Here is a 20,152-nt window from a genome sequence, read left to right as displayed (position 1 = left end):
ACAGCATTCCAACTGAGCTACTGCAAATCCTAAAAGATGATGCTACCAAAGTGCTGCACTCAACATGCCAACAAATTTGGAAAACTCAGCAGTGGCCTCAGGACTAGAAAAGGTCAGTTTTCATTCCAATTCCAAAGAAGGGCAAGGCCACAGAATGAACAAACTACTGCACGATTGCATTCATTTCACACGCAAAGTTCTTCAAGCCAGGCTTCAATAGTACGTGAGCTGAGAACTTCCAGATATTCAAGCTGGATTTAGAAAAGGCAGAGGAACCAGAGATCAAATTGCCAACATCCACTGGATCATAAAAAAAGCAAAAGAATTCTAGAAAAACACCTATTTCTACTTCATTGCTACGCTAAAGCCTTTGACTGTGTGGATCACAACAAACTGTGGAAAATTCTTTAAGAGATGGGAATATCAGACCACCTGACCTGCCTCCTGAGAAATCTGTATGCCGGTCAAGAAGCAACAGTTAGAACCAGACATGGAACAACGGACTTGATCCAAATTGGAACAGGAATACAGCAAAGCTGCGTATTGTCACCCTGCTTATTTAACTTCTATGCAGAATACATCATGAGAAACGCTGGGCTGGACGAAGCACAAGCTGGAATCAAGATCGCCGGGAGAAGTTATCAATAACCTCAGATATGCAGATGACACCACCCTTATGGCAGAAAGCGAAGAGGAACTAAAGAGACTCTTAATGAAGGCGAAAGAGAAGAGTGAAAAAACTGGCTCAAAACTCAATATTCAGAAAACGAAGATCATGGCATCCGGTCCCATCACTTCATGGCAAATAGATGGGGAAACAGTGGAAACAGTGACAGACTATTTTCTTGGACTCCAAAATCACTGCAGATGGTGCCTGCAGCCATGAAATTAAAAGACACTGCTCCTTGAAAGAAGACTTATGACAAACCTAGACAATGTATAAAAAGCAGAGACATTACTTAGCCAACAAAGATCCATCTAGTCAAAGCTATGGTTTTTCCAGTAGTCACGTATGGATGTGAGAATTGGACCATAAAGAAGGCTGAGCACCAAAAAACTGATACTTTTAAACTGTGGTGTTGGAGAAGACTCTTGAGAGCCCCTTGGGCTGCAAGGAGTCCAACCAGTCCATCCTAAAGGAGATCAGTCTTGAATATTCATTGGAACGATTGATGCTGAAGCTGAAGCTCCAAAACGCTGGCCACCTGCTGAGAAGAGCTGACCCATCAGAAAAGACCCTGATGCTGGGAAAGATTTGAAGGCAAGAGAATGGGGGTAGCAGAGGGTAAGATGGTTGGATGGCATCACCGACTGAATGGACATGAGTTTGAGCAAGCTCTAGGAGATGGTGAAAGACAGGAAACCCTGGCGTGCTGCAGTCCACAGGGTCACAAAGAGCCAGATACGACAGAGACTGAACAACAACAGGGTCAACCCTGGTCGGAGAACGAGATCCCACATGGGGTAAACTAAGACCGTGTGCGTAGCCAAAAAAACAACAAGCTGTAGAGGAAAATTAACTTTACAAAAATAAATAAATAAAAAAAACATGTAAAACATTAAGAACACCCTCAACCAATAAACTATGGACAAAACATGATTGAACAATACACAAGAAATACAAGTAATAAAATTCAGAAATGCCCAGTACTTCATGTTTCTCAATTATTAAACAAAAAAATAAAAAGGTTTGTATAAAGGGTTCAGTATACCACACACAACAGAGATCAATGATACTGGTCCTAGCACACACTGCTGTCAACATTATAATTCAATTCATCCCTTTTGAGAAGTGTTTTAAAATAAGGAAGAGTTCACATTTAAGTAGAAACTTATTGAGTTAAAAGGCACTGTTTTAAATAGGCTTTCTAAACATGTACCATCATTATTGCTCTCAAAAATCCTATGACAGGGATTTGATCATCGTCCCCATTTTACAGATGCATAAACAAACAGATTAACAGCTTGTTGTTGTTCAGTCACTAAATTGTGTCTGACTCTTTGCAACCCATGAACTGCAGCATACCAGGTTTTCCTGTCCTTATTATCTCCTGAAGTTTACTCAGCTCGTGTCCACTGAGTCAGTGACGCCATCCATCCTGAGTGATACAGTTCTCATCCTCTGTCGTCCCCTTCTCCTCCCTCAATCTTCCCCAGCATCAGGGTCTTTTCCAATGAATTGGCTCCTCATATCTGGTGGCCAAAGTATTGCAGCTTCAGTTTCAGCTGAATATTCAGGGTTAATTTCCTGGTTTTCCAGTTGATTGACTGGTGTTACGAAGTCTACTATCTAGAAAGTGATAGAGCCAGAACTTGAGATCCAGCAGCTAAGACATTAGAGCCCCCTCACCTTTAAATACGTATAAAGAATCATAAAATGGTTTTTTTTAAATTAGTAATCCTGCTTGTGCAAATCTACCTTATAAATATAATCCAAAATATAAAAAGATTTTATCTACAAAAATGCTGCCGAGCACTTTATACGGCATAATAAGCAATAGTAATAATAATATGAAGAGAAGTCAGAGATGAACAGCAGAAACTGACATAACATTGTAAAGCAATTATGCGTGTGCTGGGTTGCTCAATTGTTTATAACTCTTTGCGATCCCAAGGACTGTAGCCTACCAGGCTCCTCTGTCCATGGAATATTCAGGCAAGAATACAGAAATGGGTTGCTAATTCCTACTCAAGGGGATCTTCCCAACCCAGGGATCAAACCCTCATCTCCTGCATTGGAAGCAGATTCTTTACCATCTGAGCCACCAGGGAAGTCTACTCAATGGAAAATTAAGCACCTTTCAAAAAGGTTATAAAGACTGACAACATGAAAATTTTCCTTTACATGTTAAAGAGGAAAGTAAGCTATAAAATCCTACGTATACAGTGATTAATACAACGAAAACAAAATATGCATATGAAAAAACTTGGAAAGAAAACATCAACATTAGTGTCTGTGTTAGAGCAGCATGAAAAGGAGTGAACTTTTCCTTTTCTCCACACACTCTAGGCTTTCTCCCTCCAGTCCAGTTCAGTTCAGCCGCTCAGTCGTGTCCGACTCTTTGTGACCCCATGAATTGCAGCGCATAAAATTTAAATGACAAAATTTAAGAAATAACAGATTTCTACAATTAGAAAGTCATAATTTATATAATGACAGCAAAAGAAATTCAAGCTCAAACTAAGAAAGACAATGTTTCTACATGTTTTGGTAAGTAAGAAGATAATCTAGTTAAGACTTCAAAAATTTTAGAAAAGAATTACATATATCATAATATAATCCCATCATGCTAATTTTAAACTAAACAAATTCTATTTTAACCAAATCTCAAGTTAATTCCAACCTATCACACTATCACCTCAATGCCCTTTATTCCAAAGAAAAGGCCTACTTTGACAGGAGCCTCTTAATAATACAGGTGGGTAAAAGTTGCCGCAGGGGTTTCCTTGACGGTCCAGTGGTACGAGTCCACCCTGCAACACAGGGGACGCCTTGCAAGGCACCCTAGAGTCTGTGCTCCGCAACAAGAGAAGCCACCACCATGGGAAGACCTCCCATCCCAACCAGACAGCAGCGCCCCCTCACTGCGGCTAGAGAAAGCCTGCACATAGCAACGAAGACCCAGCGCAGCCAATAAAAAATATTTTTTAAAATTACTATAAACTCTGGATTAGGATTCAAAAATATCAGCATTAAGAACTATATTGAGATCTCATAAACACACATCCAACATGAAATTTTGGCAATAAAGACAGCCTAAAAACCCTTTTTTAAAACTTGAAATGGGGCTTTCCTGGTGGCTCAGTGGTCAAGAATCTGCCTGCCGATGCAAGAGGCCGGCTTCCATCCCTGGTCTGGGAAGATCACACATGCCTCAGAGTAACTAAGCACGGGAGCAGCACCAACTGAATCCGCAAGCTGCGACTGCTGGAGCCTGAGTACTACCGAGCACTGTGCTGCACGAGAGAAGACACCGCAATAAGCAGCCTGTGCTCCGCAACGAGACAGCAGCCCTGCTCGCCACAGCTAGAGAAGAGCCCACGCCGCAACAGAGACACAGCTGGGCCGAAAGCAAACGATTAAAAAGCAAACACACAGACCTTGACATGACTGTTAGGTTCTTTATCCAGGGTCAGTTCCCAATGGCAGCACTGTGTCAAGCGTGGTATCAAGACCCTCAGGACACTTGTCACCAACACTGCACCACTGCAGGGCTCCCACAGCCCAGCAGCTTCTAGAGGGATCTCTCCCTGCCTCAAGAAGGATAAAATAAAAGATCCAGTGGTTCAGAAGAAGGGTTAACTGGAAGAGTAAAGAGCCACTCGGAGACCAGTAAATGGGCTGTATGATAAAGACAAAGAAAAGAGAAATGAAGCCAGCAACATAAAGAGAATAATTCCTGATAAAAATCTGTTACTGAGGGATAAAGAGCTATAGCTTGGTTTATTGGTTTATTACCAATCTTCATCACTCTTTAAAAAACAACAAAAACGTAAACGTAAGACTATCCAAAACTTTGCACTCTGTTTACTGAGGGTATGACTTTGAAAAACCGGAGGCTCCACCTTCAAGCAGCTCATGATGTGATCCATCACCTCCCTCCGCTGTGTCCGGGCTAACCCGCAAAACTCCGGAACCCCACGGCAGTTCTCCACCCCAGCATTAACATAACGCTTGTCACAAGCGCTTTCTTATTAGTTACATCTGAAGTACTAAAGTTTGTGGAAATCCACTTAAAATAAGGTGGGGCAGTTTAAGGCTATGCCTGTAACAACCTCATTTCCACTCACGTGTATTTCAACATGCTTCCCTGGGTACAATCGGGATAGACACTCTGGAATGCACATTACCCACAGTCCCCTGAAATCTGAATACTCGTAAGAGAACCTTCCCTTCAATGTCAACATCAAGTGACTTCCCGAAAGAAAAAAGCACTAATGCTGTGTTTACTTCCAAAACTATTCCCTTCCAGAACTCAGTTGTAAGGGAAGAACCTCCATCTCAGACTTCCCTGGTGGCTCACTGGTAAAGAACCTGCCTGCCAATGCAGGAGACTCTAGTTCGATCCCTGGTCCAGGAGGATCCCACATGCCGCAGAACAACTCGGCCCCTGTGCCACAACTACTGAGCCCGTGCTCTGGAGAGGAGAGGCTCTTACTCTGGAGGCTGTGAACCCCAAAAAGGTTATAGGTTAAGTTTCAGAGGGTCCTGAACTCTCCTCCTTAAATTCTATAAAATGTATATACCTACACTCATGAATGCATCCTTCTGTGGAAAGTGAGGATATACCCAAAGGAATCTGTGACCCAAAATAAGACTGTTGTTGTTTGGTTGCTAAACTGTGTCCAACTCTTTGCCACCCCATGGACTGCAGCCCGCCAGGCTCCTCTGTCCATTGGATTTCCCAGACAAAAACACTGGAGCAGGCTGCCATTTCCTTCTCCAGCAGATTTTCCCAACCCAAGGATCGAACCCATATCTCCTGTGTCTCCTGCAATGGTACACAGGTTCTTTACCACTGACCTACCTGGGAAGTCCCCAAAACAAATTAAGAACCACCCAAGATTTAATTGTACCCACACTCTGATGAACTCAGGTTAGTTAAGCTATTTTCCTTTCTTAATCCTTGTTTAATCTCTACCTATTTAATGCTAATAAATTTACCAACATTAAAAGTGACTGGTATATCAAACATCATACACATTAGTTTATTATTTAAATTCTTACAACTCAGTGAAGTTGGTATTATCCCATTTAGCAGATGAAACAACTAAAGCACCAAGAAGTCATCTACCAAAAGTCACACTGTGGCTCTGTTCGAAAACTGTAAAACTCCTCAAAACGAAATATGGCTGTTTGCTTGTGTGCACACCTCCTACTTCTAGCTCCTGGGTCTTTCTGCTTAACCCCCACCTTAGTCAGCGAGAAAAATGATTTTGTTGTCAAAAGACATATCTCTGCTAGGCTGCCAGTTACACAGACAGATCACTCAAGTCAAGAAAGACCTTAAGTACCACAAGTGTTGGAAGAGGAACTTGAAAGACATTTTGGCCAGGATAAAAACTTGGTCTGGGATTTTTAAGGTAAGCATCTGATCAGTTAAAAGATACCTGTTAGAATGTAGAAAATTCTGAAGAATCTACCAAAAAACACTAAAACTAATTAAATACAGCAAAACAACAAAATACATGACATATACATAGACATAAACGATGCTTCAGGAACTGAGCCCAATCTCTCCTACTGCAAAAGCCCATCACTGTAGAGGCCTCCCTAAATAAAGTCAGCCTGTCTTCTAAAAAAACATACTCCTAGCAATAATTTGTAAATAAAATTCAAAAAATTCCTTTTATAACAGCCTTGAATTAAATACTTAGGAATAAATTTAAACAAACAAAAAAAGCACAAGATCTGCACACTGAAAATTATAGAATACTGCTGAAAGAAAGTGCTGTGGTTTAGTCACCAAGTCATGCCCAATTCTTTTTGACCCCATGGACTGTAGCCCACCAGGCTCCTCTGTCCAAGGGATTTCCCAGGCAATAATCCTGGAGTGGGTTGCCATTTCCTTCTCCAGGGGATCTTCCCAACCCAGGGATTGAACCCATATCTCCTGCATTGCAGACCACCAGTCACCTGGGAAGGTCTGAAAGAAATTAAAGATGACCAAAATGAAGAGACACGTGATTTCATGTACTGGAGAAGGAATCAATTCTCTCTAATCTACAGACTGATTATAATCCTTGTCAAAATCCCAACAGACTTTTTTTGTCTAAATTGGCAAACTGACCCTAAAATTTACATGGAAATGCAGAGGAAATGGGCAAAATAACTTTGGGAAAAGAAGAACACTGGGAGGAATTATACTACCTGATTTTAAAACTTACAATAAACCTAGAGTAATGAAGATAGTATACTATTGGCCGAACGATTAGCAAAAGGATCAAGGGAACAGAATAGAATCCAGGCTTCCCTGATGGTTCATGGTAAAGAATCTGCCTGCAGTGCAGCAGAAATAAACCCATACATTTATAATCAAGTGATTTTCAACAAAGGTGCCGTGACAATGAAGAAAGGATCTTTTCAAAGAACTGTCTCAAAATAATTGTACTTTCACATGCAAAATAGCTAACTTAGACCTTACCTCATACCACATATAACCACTGAAGCCTGCGTGCTCTGGAACCCAAGAGCCGCAACTACTGAGCCTGAGTCACAGGCAGAGTCGTGCGCCTCAACATAAGATACCACTTGATGCAACAAAGATCCCGCACGCCACTGGTTAAGGCCTGACACAGCCAAATAAGTAAGTTTTTAAAAAATGAACAGAACAATGAGATGTCAAACTTTCCTGGCAGCACTTTTAACTTTTAATACACAAATTAAAGACACCAGAATAGATGCTTCTGAGGCTCTTTCTAGTTCTAGGGCTGGATAATCTGAAAATGGAAGCTAGGCAAGTACTATTTCTCAATGGAAAAAAGTATGGAAGGTTAATTATACCTCAAAAACAGACAAACTCAAAGAAAAATAGATCACATTTGTGGTTATCAGTGGTGAATGCTGGGGGAGGGGAACTGGAGGAGGTAGTCCAAAGGTACTAACCTTCACTCAAAATAATTAAGTACTAAGGATGTAATGGGCTTCCCTGGTGGCTCAGCGGTAAAGAATCCACCTGTCAATGCAGGAGATGCAGGCTTGTTCCCTGAGTCTGGAAGCTCCCCTGGAGGAGGAAACGACGATCCACTGCAGTATTGTTGCCTGGGAAACCAATGCACAGGGGGGTCTGGTGGGCTACAGTCCATGGGGCCACAAAGAGCTACCGAACAATAACAACGAACGTAAGGAAAACATGATTAATATCACCCTCCTGTATGCTGTATATGAAAGTACTGAAAAAATCCTACATGTTCTCATCGGTTTGCCTTTTTTATCTGTGTAAGATGATGAATGGTCACTAAACTTATTATAGCAATCATTTCATGATGTACGTTAAGTCAAATTACTATGCTATACACACCTTAAAATTATACAAGGCTGTATGTCAACGATACCTCAGCCAAAGTGGAAGAGAAAAACAGGATGGTAAATCACTTTGGGTTCTGGTTTGGGTCCTCGTATAATGGCACAAATGGGGATCTATACTTCCTCCATACCATCTTTCCCAACTGTGTTACTGGCAAGGCTCATTTTCTAACAAAGATTCAAGGCTTTCCTCCCATAGCCACTGTCAAGGGCACCCTGCTGCCTATGGTAAAAAGCCAAACTTCCCAATTTACTTTCCCTTCCTCATTTACTCACAAAATGGGCTGGAGTTTCCTTTTCTTTCTTTGGTAAGCACTTTTTTCCAGCTTTCTTGGAGCTATAATTGACAAATAAAATTGTAAGATATCATTGATAATTTGATATACCTATCCACTGTGAAAGGATTCCTCCCATCCAGTTAGTTAACACATCCATTACCTCACATTATATATGTGTTTGCGACAGACAATATTTCCCTTCTGCTCTCTTGGTAAATTTCAATTATATAACACAGTGTTATCAATTATAGAAATCATGTTGTACCTTAGAACCTCAGACTTTATTCCTCTTACAGGTGAAAGTTGGACTGGAGTTTCTTAAACAGCAAAAAACAGAGGCAGACAAACCTGGATTTAAATCTTGACTCAGTGACTTACCAACTATGTGATCTTCCTGCAATTTAGCTCATTCACTTGTAAAACTGGAACTAATGATTCCACTGATGTTACTCTTAAAGTTTCAAAGGAGATAGCTTCTCTGATAGGCACCAGAAGCACCTAACCCGAAGCAACCACTGAGTAATTGTTCCTCACCTGCCTGTTCTCGTCAATTAAGTTTGTTTCTGTTCTTCAAGACACAACTCAGAAGATGTCTTTTTTCAGGCCCCTGGCTTAAAGTTCGGAGAAGGCAATGGCACCCCACTCCAGTACTCTTGCCTGGAAAATCCCCATGGGCAGAGGAGCCTGGAAGGCTGCAGTTCATGGGGTTGCGAAGAGTGACTTCACTTTCACTTTTCACTTTCATCCATTGGAGAAGGAAATGGCAACCCACTCCAATGTTCTTGCCTGGAGAATCCCAGGGACGGGGGAGCCTGGTGGGCTGCCGTCTATGGGGTCACACAGGGTCGGACACGACTGAAGCGACTTAGCAGCAGCAGCCTTAAAGCTCTCCCTTCTCTAAGCTTCGCAGTACTGCACACAACGTCCCACTGCAGCGCCTGTCATTCTGCATCCCGGCTGGCAGAATGACATGAGGGCAGGGACCATGTCGTAGTTTGGTCCTTCCAGTGCACAGTAGGTGCTCAGTAGCATCTTCCTTGGGTAAATAACAGAAACCACACAGACAAAGGGACCCTGGCTGAAAATAAGATGCATGCTTTAAAAACTTTTGAGAGGAAAAGATTCTAAGTCACCTATAACCTCACTGGTGTTACGCAGCGGTTGTTACTCGAGTCCTTCTGTTCTGTCACGTAGGCCTCCCCGGTGGCCCAGACGGCAAAGAGTCCGCCTGCAGCGCAGGAGACCTGGGCTTGATCCCTGGGCCGGGAAGATCCCCTGGAGAAGGGAATGGCCACCCACTCCAGTCTTCCTGTCTGGGGAAATCTCGTGGACAGAGGAGCATGGCAGGCTTCGGTCCATGGGGTCACTAAGAGTCAGACACGACAGAGCACGACACTCCTGTCATGCGGGTGGGAGAACGGCAGAAAGCATGAAGTACAGTAAGTGAAAAAAGAACCAAGAGCCCAAGCCCCGTGCTTCCTGTTTTATTTCTATCTCTACAAAATGTTCTTTATAGTACTATTATACTATAGTACTATTAAACGCACCCCTCAATATGCTGTAATACAACAGTCCACTAGACACTCAGAATCAACTATAGGTAACATAACATACTCCAAGGTCAAATCTGCATTTTGGGGGGAGTCCCTGGCAGTCCAGTAGGTAGGACTCCAAGCTTCCACTGCAAGATTCGACCCCTTTGGGGAACTAAGATCCTGCACGCTTCTCAGTGCAGTAAAAAAAAAAAAGGAATTTCAGACTAAGTTAAATGTTACTCTGTGTGGTATTTACCAGGGCTTTTCACCAAGTTATTTCCAGTTCTCTCTCCAGAAATATGACAGGATTTCATTTCCTTACCCTCTTGAAGTTAGATGCTACCGTGTGACTTTCTGGTCCAACACGTGCCCCTTCTGGAGAGTCTCTGGGCGTCAGCACACCCTGCCGCGTTCTTCTCCTGTCTTGGCAATTACGAAAGGCAGAGATGCTGTCTGCCCGCACCTGGCTGGAGATGCTGTAGAGGAAAGCGCCCAAGCCAGCCCACGATCAACGTGTGGCCTTGGCAAGAAATAAACCTCTGCTGCCTGAATACACTAAGAACTGGGGTTGTTCGTTATCCCAGCACACTCCAAATATTCTGCATTCGCATAGAGAAGGGTAGTATTTCTCGCTATTCCAATCTATACTGTGACAACTATATTTTTAAACACCATTTAAATTCCCCAATAATAAAAATCCATCTCTACCTCAAAACATCCTAGTGAAATGAGGAGCAGAAGGTAGAGAGCAACCTCGCTTAACTAACTCAGATATAACCAACTCAAGATGGTTGTACAGCAAAAAAAAAACAATAAAAATTTCAAAGCAATTATCCTCCAATTAAAAATAAATTTTAATAAAAATTTTAAAGTATCTCAGTAAAAGCTGGAAAACAATAATAATTTCTATCATTTGTATCTCAAGTATTTTTTTATTCTTGAGTCTCTGACTCCACAAAGTCATCTGCTTCCATCCTATACTGCTACGTAACAAACCACCAGAAAGTCTAACAGATTAAAACAACAACCATTTTATTTATTCGTAATTTTGCAGTCTGGGCGGGGCTCAGCTGACTGGTTCCTCTGCTCATCTCAGGAGAGTCAGTTTTGAAGCTGGATTCAACAAGCAAGATGATGAGAGGCTGAACTCAGCTTAGGCGACTGAGTTATAACTCTTCAAGTACATAAGTCTAACAGGAGAAAAACTCAGCCATACTAACAAATGCTTCGACCCTAGTAGAACAATTCACTGATGAGAGTTCTAAGGTAAAAAATATGGTTATTCTTTCGTATGTTTCATATTGCTATTTCACATGCAACCAGGTGCTTACTCCAAACACGTCTGCATGTCATTAGGATCGCCAAAGATCAGGAAATCGGGAAGATTTTTTTGCTAGGCTCCCCTAGAACACTTTAGAACCAAACCACACAAACTTCACCACTGACAATCAACTATGTTGTTACTAATGTAAATGGGTTACATATACTGAGGTGTAAAGACCAGAAGTGATTCAGTCTAAAAAGACATAAGAAATCATTTTAAAACCACCTAGTAATTCATCTCATTTAGGGAGACCTACTAATAAAACCGTGGTCATCAGAAATGTAAAATAAAAAGACCACTATGACAACATTCACAAGTTTGCATAATAAAAAAAATTTCTAATGGTTTTGTAATAACATTATATATATTTTTAATATATACATAGCTTCTAGGAAGTTGCTCTGGTTGTTTTTCACGTGTTATTCATAATAAAAAACATTCTATAGCGATTTCTACCGATTAAGTTTTTTGTATTTTTCTTTATCAGGGAGAGCTGTGTAGAAGGGCACTCTTGATCGCCCGCCTCCCCCTCACATAACTACTACCTTATTTTTGACACCATGGTGGTTTTGGAGTGAGTCTGGTACCTCATCACATGTCAGCCAATAATATTCAATGACGTCACAATAACACTTGATGACCACTAATGACAGTAGCCGTAACACTAATAGCAAATTCTTATAATACCACCTCAGGCTAGCATTTCCTGTGTGCCAGACACGGTCTGAATTCTACACATATATAAACTCACAACAATCCTCAACTAGATGTGGTAGGAAGACCACTTTGCAAATGAGGCAACAAAGGCACAGAAAAGTTACTTCCCAACTACAAATAGTTAACAAGTAGCAGAACCTGGATTTGCATTCAGGTGATCTTAGTTCTAGAATCAGTAATATCCCAAGATCTTACTTTTCTCATTTCTAAAAAGAGATTATGATTTTAAACTTATTGGCTTTTTAAATATTGCACAGATGTACACATGAAAGTATATGTATTAATATTCACTACATAGTCTTCCAAATCATCTTCTGTACAGGAAATATACACATAGTTGGAGTTTTGTATGCTTTTTACAAGACAGAGTTTGTAATACACTTACTGCTTTGCAACTCCTGAGAAAATTTTTCCTCAAGTCAACAAATGTATCCCAGATACACTCCCATTTTGGTACCCAAAGGTCAACCTCTCTGTCCTGACAAAAACTATACGATGTATGATCCCCCAATCCCACTCTGGGACATGTATCTGGAGGAAACTAACTTGGAAAGATACATGCACCCCAGTGTTCGCAGCAGCACTGTTTACAGTAAGCAAAGCACGGAAGCACCTAAATGTCCAACAAATGAGTGGATAACGACGACAGGGCATATGCACAGTGGACTACTACTCGGCCATAAAAAGGAACAAAATAAAGCCATTTGCAGTAACATGGACGGACATACAGATGATTATACTAAGTGAAGTAAGCCAGGGGTATCACGATAACACTCAAATGCGGAATCTAAAAAAATATAAATGAACTTTTTTAAAAAACAAATAGACTCACAGACATAGAAAACAAATTTATGGTTACCAAAGGGAATGGGGGGGGGGAGGGTGACAAATTAGAGGTTTGGGATAAAATGTACATACTACTACGTATAAAATAAAAAAATTATATCACACTGGTATGTAATATATACATAACAATGTATAGGTAAACAACAAGGATCTAGAACTATATTCAGTATTTTTAACAGCCTATAACAAAAAAAGAATCTAAAAAAGCACACACAGACATAACTAAACCATTTTGCTGTACACCTGAAACTCTACAACACCGTAAATTAATTATGCTTCAATTTAAAAGAAAAACGCTTTAAGAACAGAACTGCGAGGTAGTTCATGGATGGGCATTTTGTTCTCGCCGATCTTCCTCCACTAGCTTTCTACCTTCCTCTGCTGTCCTGAGCATGTCTGCATGTATATACTGGCCCATTTCTACCGGGAATATATTCTGATCTCATTCCTCATCTTTATAGGCTTTCTTGACCTTTTCCCCCCATCTCCTAAGGGTAAGGAAGCATTCTAAGCCTTTTACTATTTTCCACACATTCTCCATAGTCTCAGTGATCTCAAGTAAATCACATTAGGGATTGACTCCCAGGTGGCTCAGTGGTAAAGAATCACCTGCAGATGCAGGAGACGAGGGTCGATCCCTGGGTCGGCAAGATCCCCTGAAGGAGAAAATAGCTACCCACTCCAGTATTCCTGCCTGGAAAACCCCATGGACAGAGGAGTTTGGCAGGCTACAGTCCATGGATCACAAAGAGTCAGACACAACTGAATACACACACATCCTAATCTAGCTCCTAAACTCCACTCCCAAATCCTCCAATACTCTAGACATTTATTTCTTGTAGACACCTATGCCAGACATCATCAAGTATCAGAGTGCCTACATGCAACTGTAAGATGGACGCAAAATACAGAATAATATAATAATAGCCATTCTTGTCCTCAGGAAGACTACAGACATCTACTTTTAAAACTTTCAATTTAAAAATGAATAGTCCACGCATAACACAGAGGTGAAAAACTTGTCCACTGGTGGTCTACAAATTAAACCTAGCCCACAAGGTATAGTTCCAAATAGCATTTTAGATCTTAATTGAAAATACTTAAAAGTCAAGAGATTTCACATGAAGATATAAGTTTTCAGCCTTTGTTGAAAAACCAGAGTATCGAGCAACATCCCACAGTCTCACGTGGCAGCAATCAGCCAGAAATGTCTCTCAGCGTCTCCTAAGCAAGGCACAAAGACCCCTAGGACTCTTCAGACTGTTTTTACTCACCACTTTCTCCCCAACTTAAGGCCTCAGAGATGTCAGCTGTCATTCAGGAGCTTACAAGCTGCATGCAACTCATTTAAATTACCTACTTGGTCCCTGTAAACAGTTTATAATGCCTGGACTATAAAGCCCAAACTCATTAGCCCTGCATTCAAGGACCATCGCAGGTTGGCCCCAAACCTCACATTAAGCCTCTGTTCCAGTCACACCCCACCAAGAAAGCACCTTTTACACTTCTCTCAAGAATTTTATTCACTCTGCTGCCCTGGAACACCCTCTCAACTTTCTTCTCACTCAGTTTAGCTAAATGTTATTGACTCTCCAAGGTATAATTCATGCTCTGCTTCCTCCACATTTCTGGGGACCCTTTGGGCCACAGTAAGCCTTCTTCCAGATTTGACTGTCCCTCCCAGCATACATTTGGCACTTACATGCTCTATGAATAAGGTGTCACATGGAAAATCTAAAAAGTTACAGAAAAGCATTTCTCGGACTTAAACAGTTGCCACATTTGTGCCATACATAGTTACCGCTATTACAAAATTAATAGCAGAAGCAAAGTCAAACAATTTTCCTGTCTTTTACATGAAGCTTTTTCTAGAGAAAGTGCAAAAAGAGCTGTGTCATTCCTCCTTCTCTTAACCTGTGTTCTTAAATCCTCTAAATTCTGCAGATGGAGAGACTGACATTGCCGATTACAAATTCAAGATTAATCTTTCTACTGAATATTCACACTAACCACAAGTATACATTTATATGCAGGCCATCACCAAACAGAAGGAAAAAAAAAATCATCCCTATTTCACTCCACAACTTTTAAACTTACACTGCCAAGAAGTTCTGAAAATAAACACTGCAGCACAAACATGATACAAAAATGTTAAAATAAAGGAGGAAGGGATTAATCTGCTTGTTGAAATTTAAAGACGGGCCAAAACTATTTTTTTTATAAAAGAGAGGGAGGGAGGATGGGAGGGACACACATACAGAGAGACTGAAGTTTATTCTGTATCAGCTAAAAATTATGTTCAGTCCAAATGTCTCATAGATTAAAAACTATGTCGAATGCTGTCAAGGGTTTCACGCACCTCCTCACCAGGTGAGAGCATCTGAAGTTCTCTATAACTAAAAACTGATTGTTTCCATTTTGGAAGGTCGATGAAGTTTCATTGAAGCCCCTCAGTCATAATCACAAATGCCTCAGGAATATAAGGTTGGACAATCGGTCTCTGCCCAGAGGAAATCTGACTCTGGGCTGGGGAATAAATAATATGCAGTTTCGCAAAAAGGTGAAGGAGAGGTTAGAGGAGTGTGTCTTGTCACCCTGCAAAGTGACCACAAATCTGACGTGGCAGAATTAACTGACAATAGGAAAATGTACTAAACCACTCTTTGTAAAATGAGAAAGCAAATTGTTTTAATACTTTTAAATTTACGTGGAAATCCATGTTGACCAAGTTTACATATTAATAATCATATTATATCAAATATAATTTGTATTTTAGCCTAAAAATGCATTCTGAAAGACCAGAGATTCCATGAAGACGACCAATAGCAGGGCAACAGCAAACAACCCACCTCAGAGATTAGAGAGGCTGCCAGTCCAGGATCAGCTCTTCAGGTAAATTAAAGCATCTCAGTGCCCAGTAAGTGCTAGAGACCAGTAACTACTGCAAATTCCCACATATCTAATTTCATGAAAAGTAGGAAAAAGAATAACTATCATAAAAGTTACAAATTTGCATCATCTCAAAAAGCACAAACAGCAGTGTTATCCCTCAACTATAAATTGCTGTTTTATGAAATTGTATATATTATAACGCAATGCAGTTTTTTTGTTTGTTTTTGTTTTGCTGATTTCAAGTTCACAGCCACAGAAACGAGAACTCTGAGGGCCGGGGGAAATGTGCTTACAGACACGGGAGAGCAACAGCCCCGGGCAGCACCGCCATGTTTGCTGGTCCCTTGGAAGACATCACTGGTTCTGCCTCCCTTTTTTCTGCGATAACGCTCGAGGTGACTTTCTAATAACACTAACTGACCTCTGAAAAGAAACCTGGTTCTGGGTGTAAGGAGTTTATTCAGAAAAGGTCAAGGATAGAGCCTCAGAAATCCTATCCCCGCCACCTGCTGTTTCTGTGCCATCCCCATACCCACCCCCACCCCCACGCTGAACATCAACTTTACTAACTTGGTAAGAAACAGGGTGGAATGCTTCCTTGGCTTTCCAACAGAGTAATGCAAATATATATTCTCAGGAAGAAAAGAACCAACCAATGATTCAGGAAGAGTTTCCTTAACCTTAACAAAAATAACTCCAGGCACTAGTAGTGCCTGCCCAGCAGCAGGAGCTTCCGCACCAATGGGAAGACCTGCACCTCTGATAACGACCAAGTGTCAAGACAGTCCTTACTGCGAAAAAGAACTTCTAGACATGTGCAAACTTGACCGTTCTACTTAATATTTCCCTATTTTCATACCCACTTTTCAAACTCTGCCTCTAAGATTAATAGCTTCAGTTCAAATTTCTTGATTTTAGGTTGCAAACATATATATTTTTTTAACTTATTTAGCTGCATTGGGATTTAGTTGCAGTGTGCAAACTCTTAGTCTGGCATGTGGGATCTAGTTCCTTGGCCTGGGATCGAACCTGGGCCCCCTGCCCTGGAAGCTCTGAGTCTCAGCCACTGGACCACTAGGGAAGTTCCGTATACATAATTTTAAAATAACAATAGTTACTGTAAAATCAGTAACCGCATATGCTTTTCAAATGTGATCAAAACATAAAAATGATCTAACACTATAAAACAAGAAATGTTTAATTATTAAATACTTTAAAGTCGAAAGAATGTGTATTTATTAGTCCATAGTTAGCTTTTTCTTTTAATCCAAAACAAATACACCAACCTACTTTTAAAAAATACTGCCATAAGGCATCTTCTCTAGGGTAAAACAACCCACTTACTGATCATCTAAATAACACTGACAACTTAAACACTTTTATCTCCATTGCATTCCACAAAGATACTAATTTTCATTTCTGAGGTAATTATTTGCATTTCCACATAATTTTAACATTTACAAACCTAATTTACATTTGTTACACATCAGTTTCACTTTCAGGGTCTGCAGTATCCAGCTACACGGTCTTTTCCGCATGTATCTTAGTACAGTATGGATTTACACAATTGAAAACCCCTCTCCTTGTCTCCCATTTCAGATATTGGCTTCCATTTACGTATTTCCAAAACAATTGGAAATTCTATTTCCTTCTTCAAAAGACACACCTAATTTTAAAGAATTCACTAAAAAGTTTGAAGCCATCCAAATTACCACTAGACTTAATTACCCGTAAGGACTACCGTACCAGCTTCCAAAATCTAAAAAAAAAAAACTCTCAAGATTTAGAATTGTTACAAACATCTTCCAAAGTGTTGAGATTTTCATATTGAAGTATTACTGTCATTCTGTAGAAAGTTTTAATCTCTCAAAGGGCTACCTTCTCCTTCATAATATAAGCGATAAAAATTAAAATAATAGTGACAATACCCTAAACCAACCTTTCTCCCGGTGTACTCAGGAGCTGCACTAATACAAATGAGTTCATTGTGATTTCAGGGGAAGTGTACACGTACACAGACACACACACACTTGCATGTGGAGGGGTGAGAACAATACTGATAGGTCTACTCTTTCTAGAGTAAAAATTTAAAAACAAGTCTAAAACACAATAATCCAAAATTAATGTTCACAAAGAATGAAACAGTGGAAATGGGAAGTAATGAAGTTAAAACCCTACTGTGGCTTCCTATGTATTGCTTTAAAGGATACCAAAAAAGTGGCAAAGAAGTTTAAAATTACTTAAACCTGCACCTTCCTTCTCCAGATTTGTTAATACTGGAGTAACAATGGCATTTTGTATCAGACGCTACAACGTGAGTGATATAGTAACCTCCAACTTCATATCACAAAGGAGCAAATGCAATACTGTATACATCCTGTACTTGTTTCCCTCGCGATTTGTCACAGCTAGGTAAGAGCTGGCCATAAAATATGGAGGCAAGCCGAAGGCCCCGAGTCGCTTTCACGGTGTAAGTACAGCAAAGCAAAAAGGAGCACATACCCAGTCCAGGGCTTCATGGGGCTCCCACAACCCTGCTCTCTGCCTGGGTTCACACTACTACCTTCACTATGTATCACCAAACGTTAACAACACTATTGCTAAATGAATGCACCCCATCCAAAGCAAAAAAAAAGCCAAACTAGAACAAAACCCCAGAGAATCCGTAAGTGAGCTGCTCTCCGCGGCGTCCGCTGCACCCTTGCACTAGCAGGAGACGACCATATAATGAAATGAGTAAGCACCCAAGCCATTCTACAACTCCGAGGGCGGCCACGGACCTGCTCGGCACCCTCGAGAGCCACGAGTGCTCTGCGCCTCCCCGGTACGAAACGGCTTTCTGGATTCCACGGGCAAAGTTGTCCGAGAACCACACTGCAAAAAGGCATTTCTAACAATCGAAAACCGGCGCTGCCCAGCCCCGGGGTGCCGGCTCCGAAGCACCCAAGAGCCGCTCCGGCCCCGCTCACAGCTCGGAGGCGGCTCCTCGAGGCGAGTTCGGTCGCGGTTTCCATCCGTCCGGAGCTGCACCAACGTGCTCCCCACGCTCGGCCGGCGGTTGGGAGGGACGTTTCCAAAAACTTGGCGCTCGCGGTCCCCGCGCGGCCACCACACGGAGTTTGAGCGGCTCGGGCCGGGCGGTGCGGGCCAGGCGGGGGAGGGGAGCGGCCCTGAGACTTCCCGACGCGCCGGTGAAGCCCCGGAGCCCGGAGCTGGCGGGGGTGGGGAGGCGAGGAAAGTTAAAGCCGCGGCCGGCTGACAGAAGCAGCCCGGCTCCGGCCGCTGCTCGCCGCCCGCCGGCCGGCCCGGGGGACCAGCTGGCCCCGGCGTTTTGACAGCTCGGCGAGCGCCCGGGGGGCGCCGAACGCGAGGCCGGCCCCGCGACTCCCCAGCTGCGCCTCGGGCTGGGATAGCCAACGAGCCGGCGAGGCCCAGCGGCGGCTACGAGAAATTTCTCCAAACACAGAAGCCCCAGAAACCGCGGCACCGGGGCCCAAACTAAAAAAAAAAGTAAACTGTGGCGGCGGCGCGGGCCGTCGGGGGCCCGGCGGCGGAGGGCGGTGCGGGGCGCCCGCGGGAGGCCGGGCGCCGGCGCGCGGGGCGCGGGGCGGGCGCGCGGGGCGGGCGGGCGCCCCCGGGGCCCGGAGCCGCGCGGCCGGCGGGGCCCCACCCCCACCCCGCGGAGGCGGCCGGGGGCGCGCGGGGGCGGCGGGGCCCGGGGCGCGCCGGTGACAGCTCCGGGCCGGCCGCCGCCGCCGCTGGCTCCCGGCCTGGCTCCCTCACACTCAACTTACTTCTTTCTGGCTCTCTGGAAAGGGGAAGCGCCATCTTTGCGAGGCCGGCCCCGAGGTCTTTTGTCTGCGGCTGCGGGGCTCGGGGCCGGGGCTCCGGGCTCCTCGGGGGGTGGTGGCGGCGGCTGCGGCTGCTCCGCGCTCTTGTCCTCCTCCGACGACATCCTAGTCACCAGGAAAGACACATGGATCCCGGTCCTCCTCCTGGGGGGCTCCTCCCGCCGCCGCCGCCGCCGCCGCCGCTGCTGCTCGGGTTCCTCCTCCCCGGCTCAGCCTCTCGCATTTCCCGCAGCCCCGGGAGCAGCAGCAGCAGCAGCAGCAGGTACCGGGAGAGGCGGCAACATGGAGCGAGCAGGACACGCACTCACACACATACGCGCGGGCGCGCGCACCTCGGCGCGCAGGGGCCGGGCGGGGGGCGGCGGGCGGGGCGGCGGGAGGGAGGGAGGGGCCGGGCCGGGCCGGGCCGGGCCGGGGCGGGGAGCGCGGGCGGGGCCGGCGAGCGGGCGCCGGGCGGTGCGGGAGCGGGCGCGGGCGGCGCCGGGCGGGGCGGGGCTCCTGAGGGGTAGGGGTGGGGGCGGGGGCCGGGGCGGCCGGCCCCGGGGGTCTCCGCCCGCGCCCCTCCCCCAGGCCGCCCGCGGCGGGGAGGAGAAAGGGGCCGCGGCTCGGCGAGCGGCGGCCCCGCGGGCGGGCGGGGGTCGCGCCCCCCGCCGGCGGCCCCTCCCCTGCGCGAGCCGCGTCAG

General features: G+C 43.9%; 1 protein-coding gene across 18 annotated transcripts in view; it reads right to left on the bottom strand.

The window, feature by feature from the left end:
• Window positions 1–19,827, bottom strand: part of KMT2C (lysine methyltransferase 2C) — a 258,254-nt gene extending 238,427 nt beyond the window's left edge. For all 18 annotated transcript variants that reach the window (XR_001917926.1, XM_018046667.1, XM_018046672.1 and 15 more), the window contains exon 1: window positions 19,413–19,827. Coding sequence is in view for 17 of the 18 variants with exons in the window: in XM_018046667.1 (XP_017902156.1) it covers window positions 19,413–19,573 (161 nt within the window). In the remaining variant the exon portion in view is untranslated. The remainder of the gene's footprint in view (window positions 1–19,412) is intronic.

The sequence above is a fragment of the Capra hircus genome, chromosome 4 (genome assembly GCF_001704415.2).
Source record: "Capra hircus breed San Clemente chromosome 4, ASM170441v1, whole genome shotgun sequence".
Classification (NCBI taxonomy): Eukaryota; Metazoa; Chordata; class Mammalia; order Artiodactyla; family Bovidae; genus Capra; species Capra hircus.
Note: the sequence above shows the minus strand (reverse complement) of the source record. Positions and strands in the feature narration are given on the sequence as shown.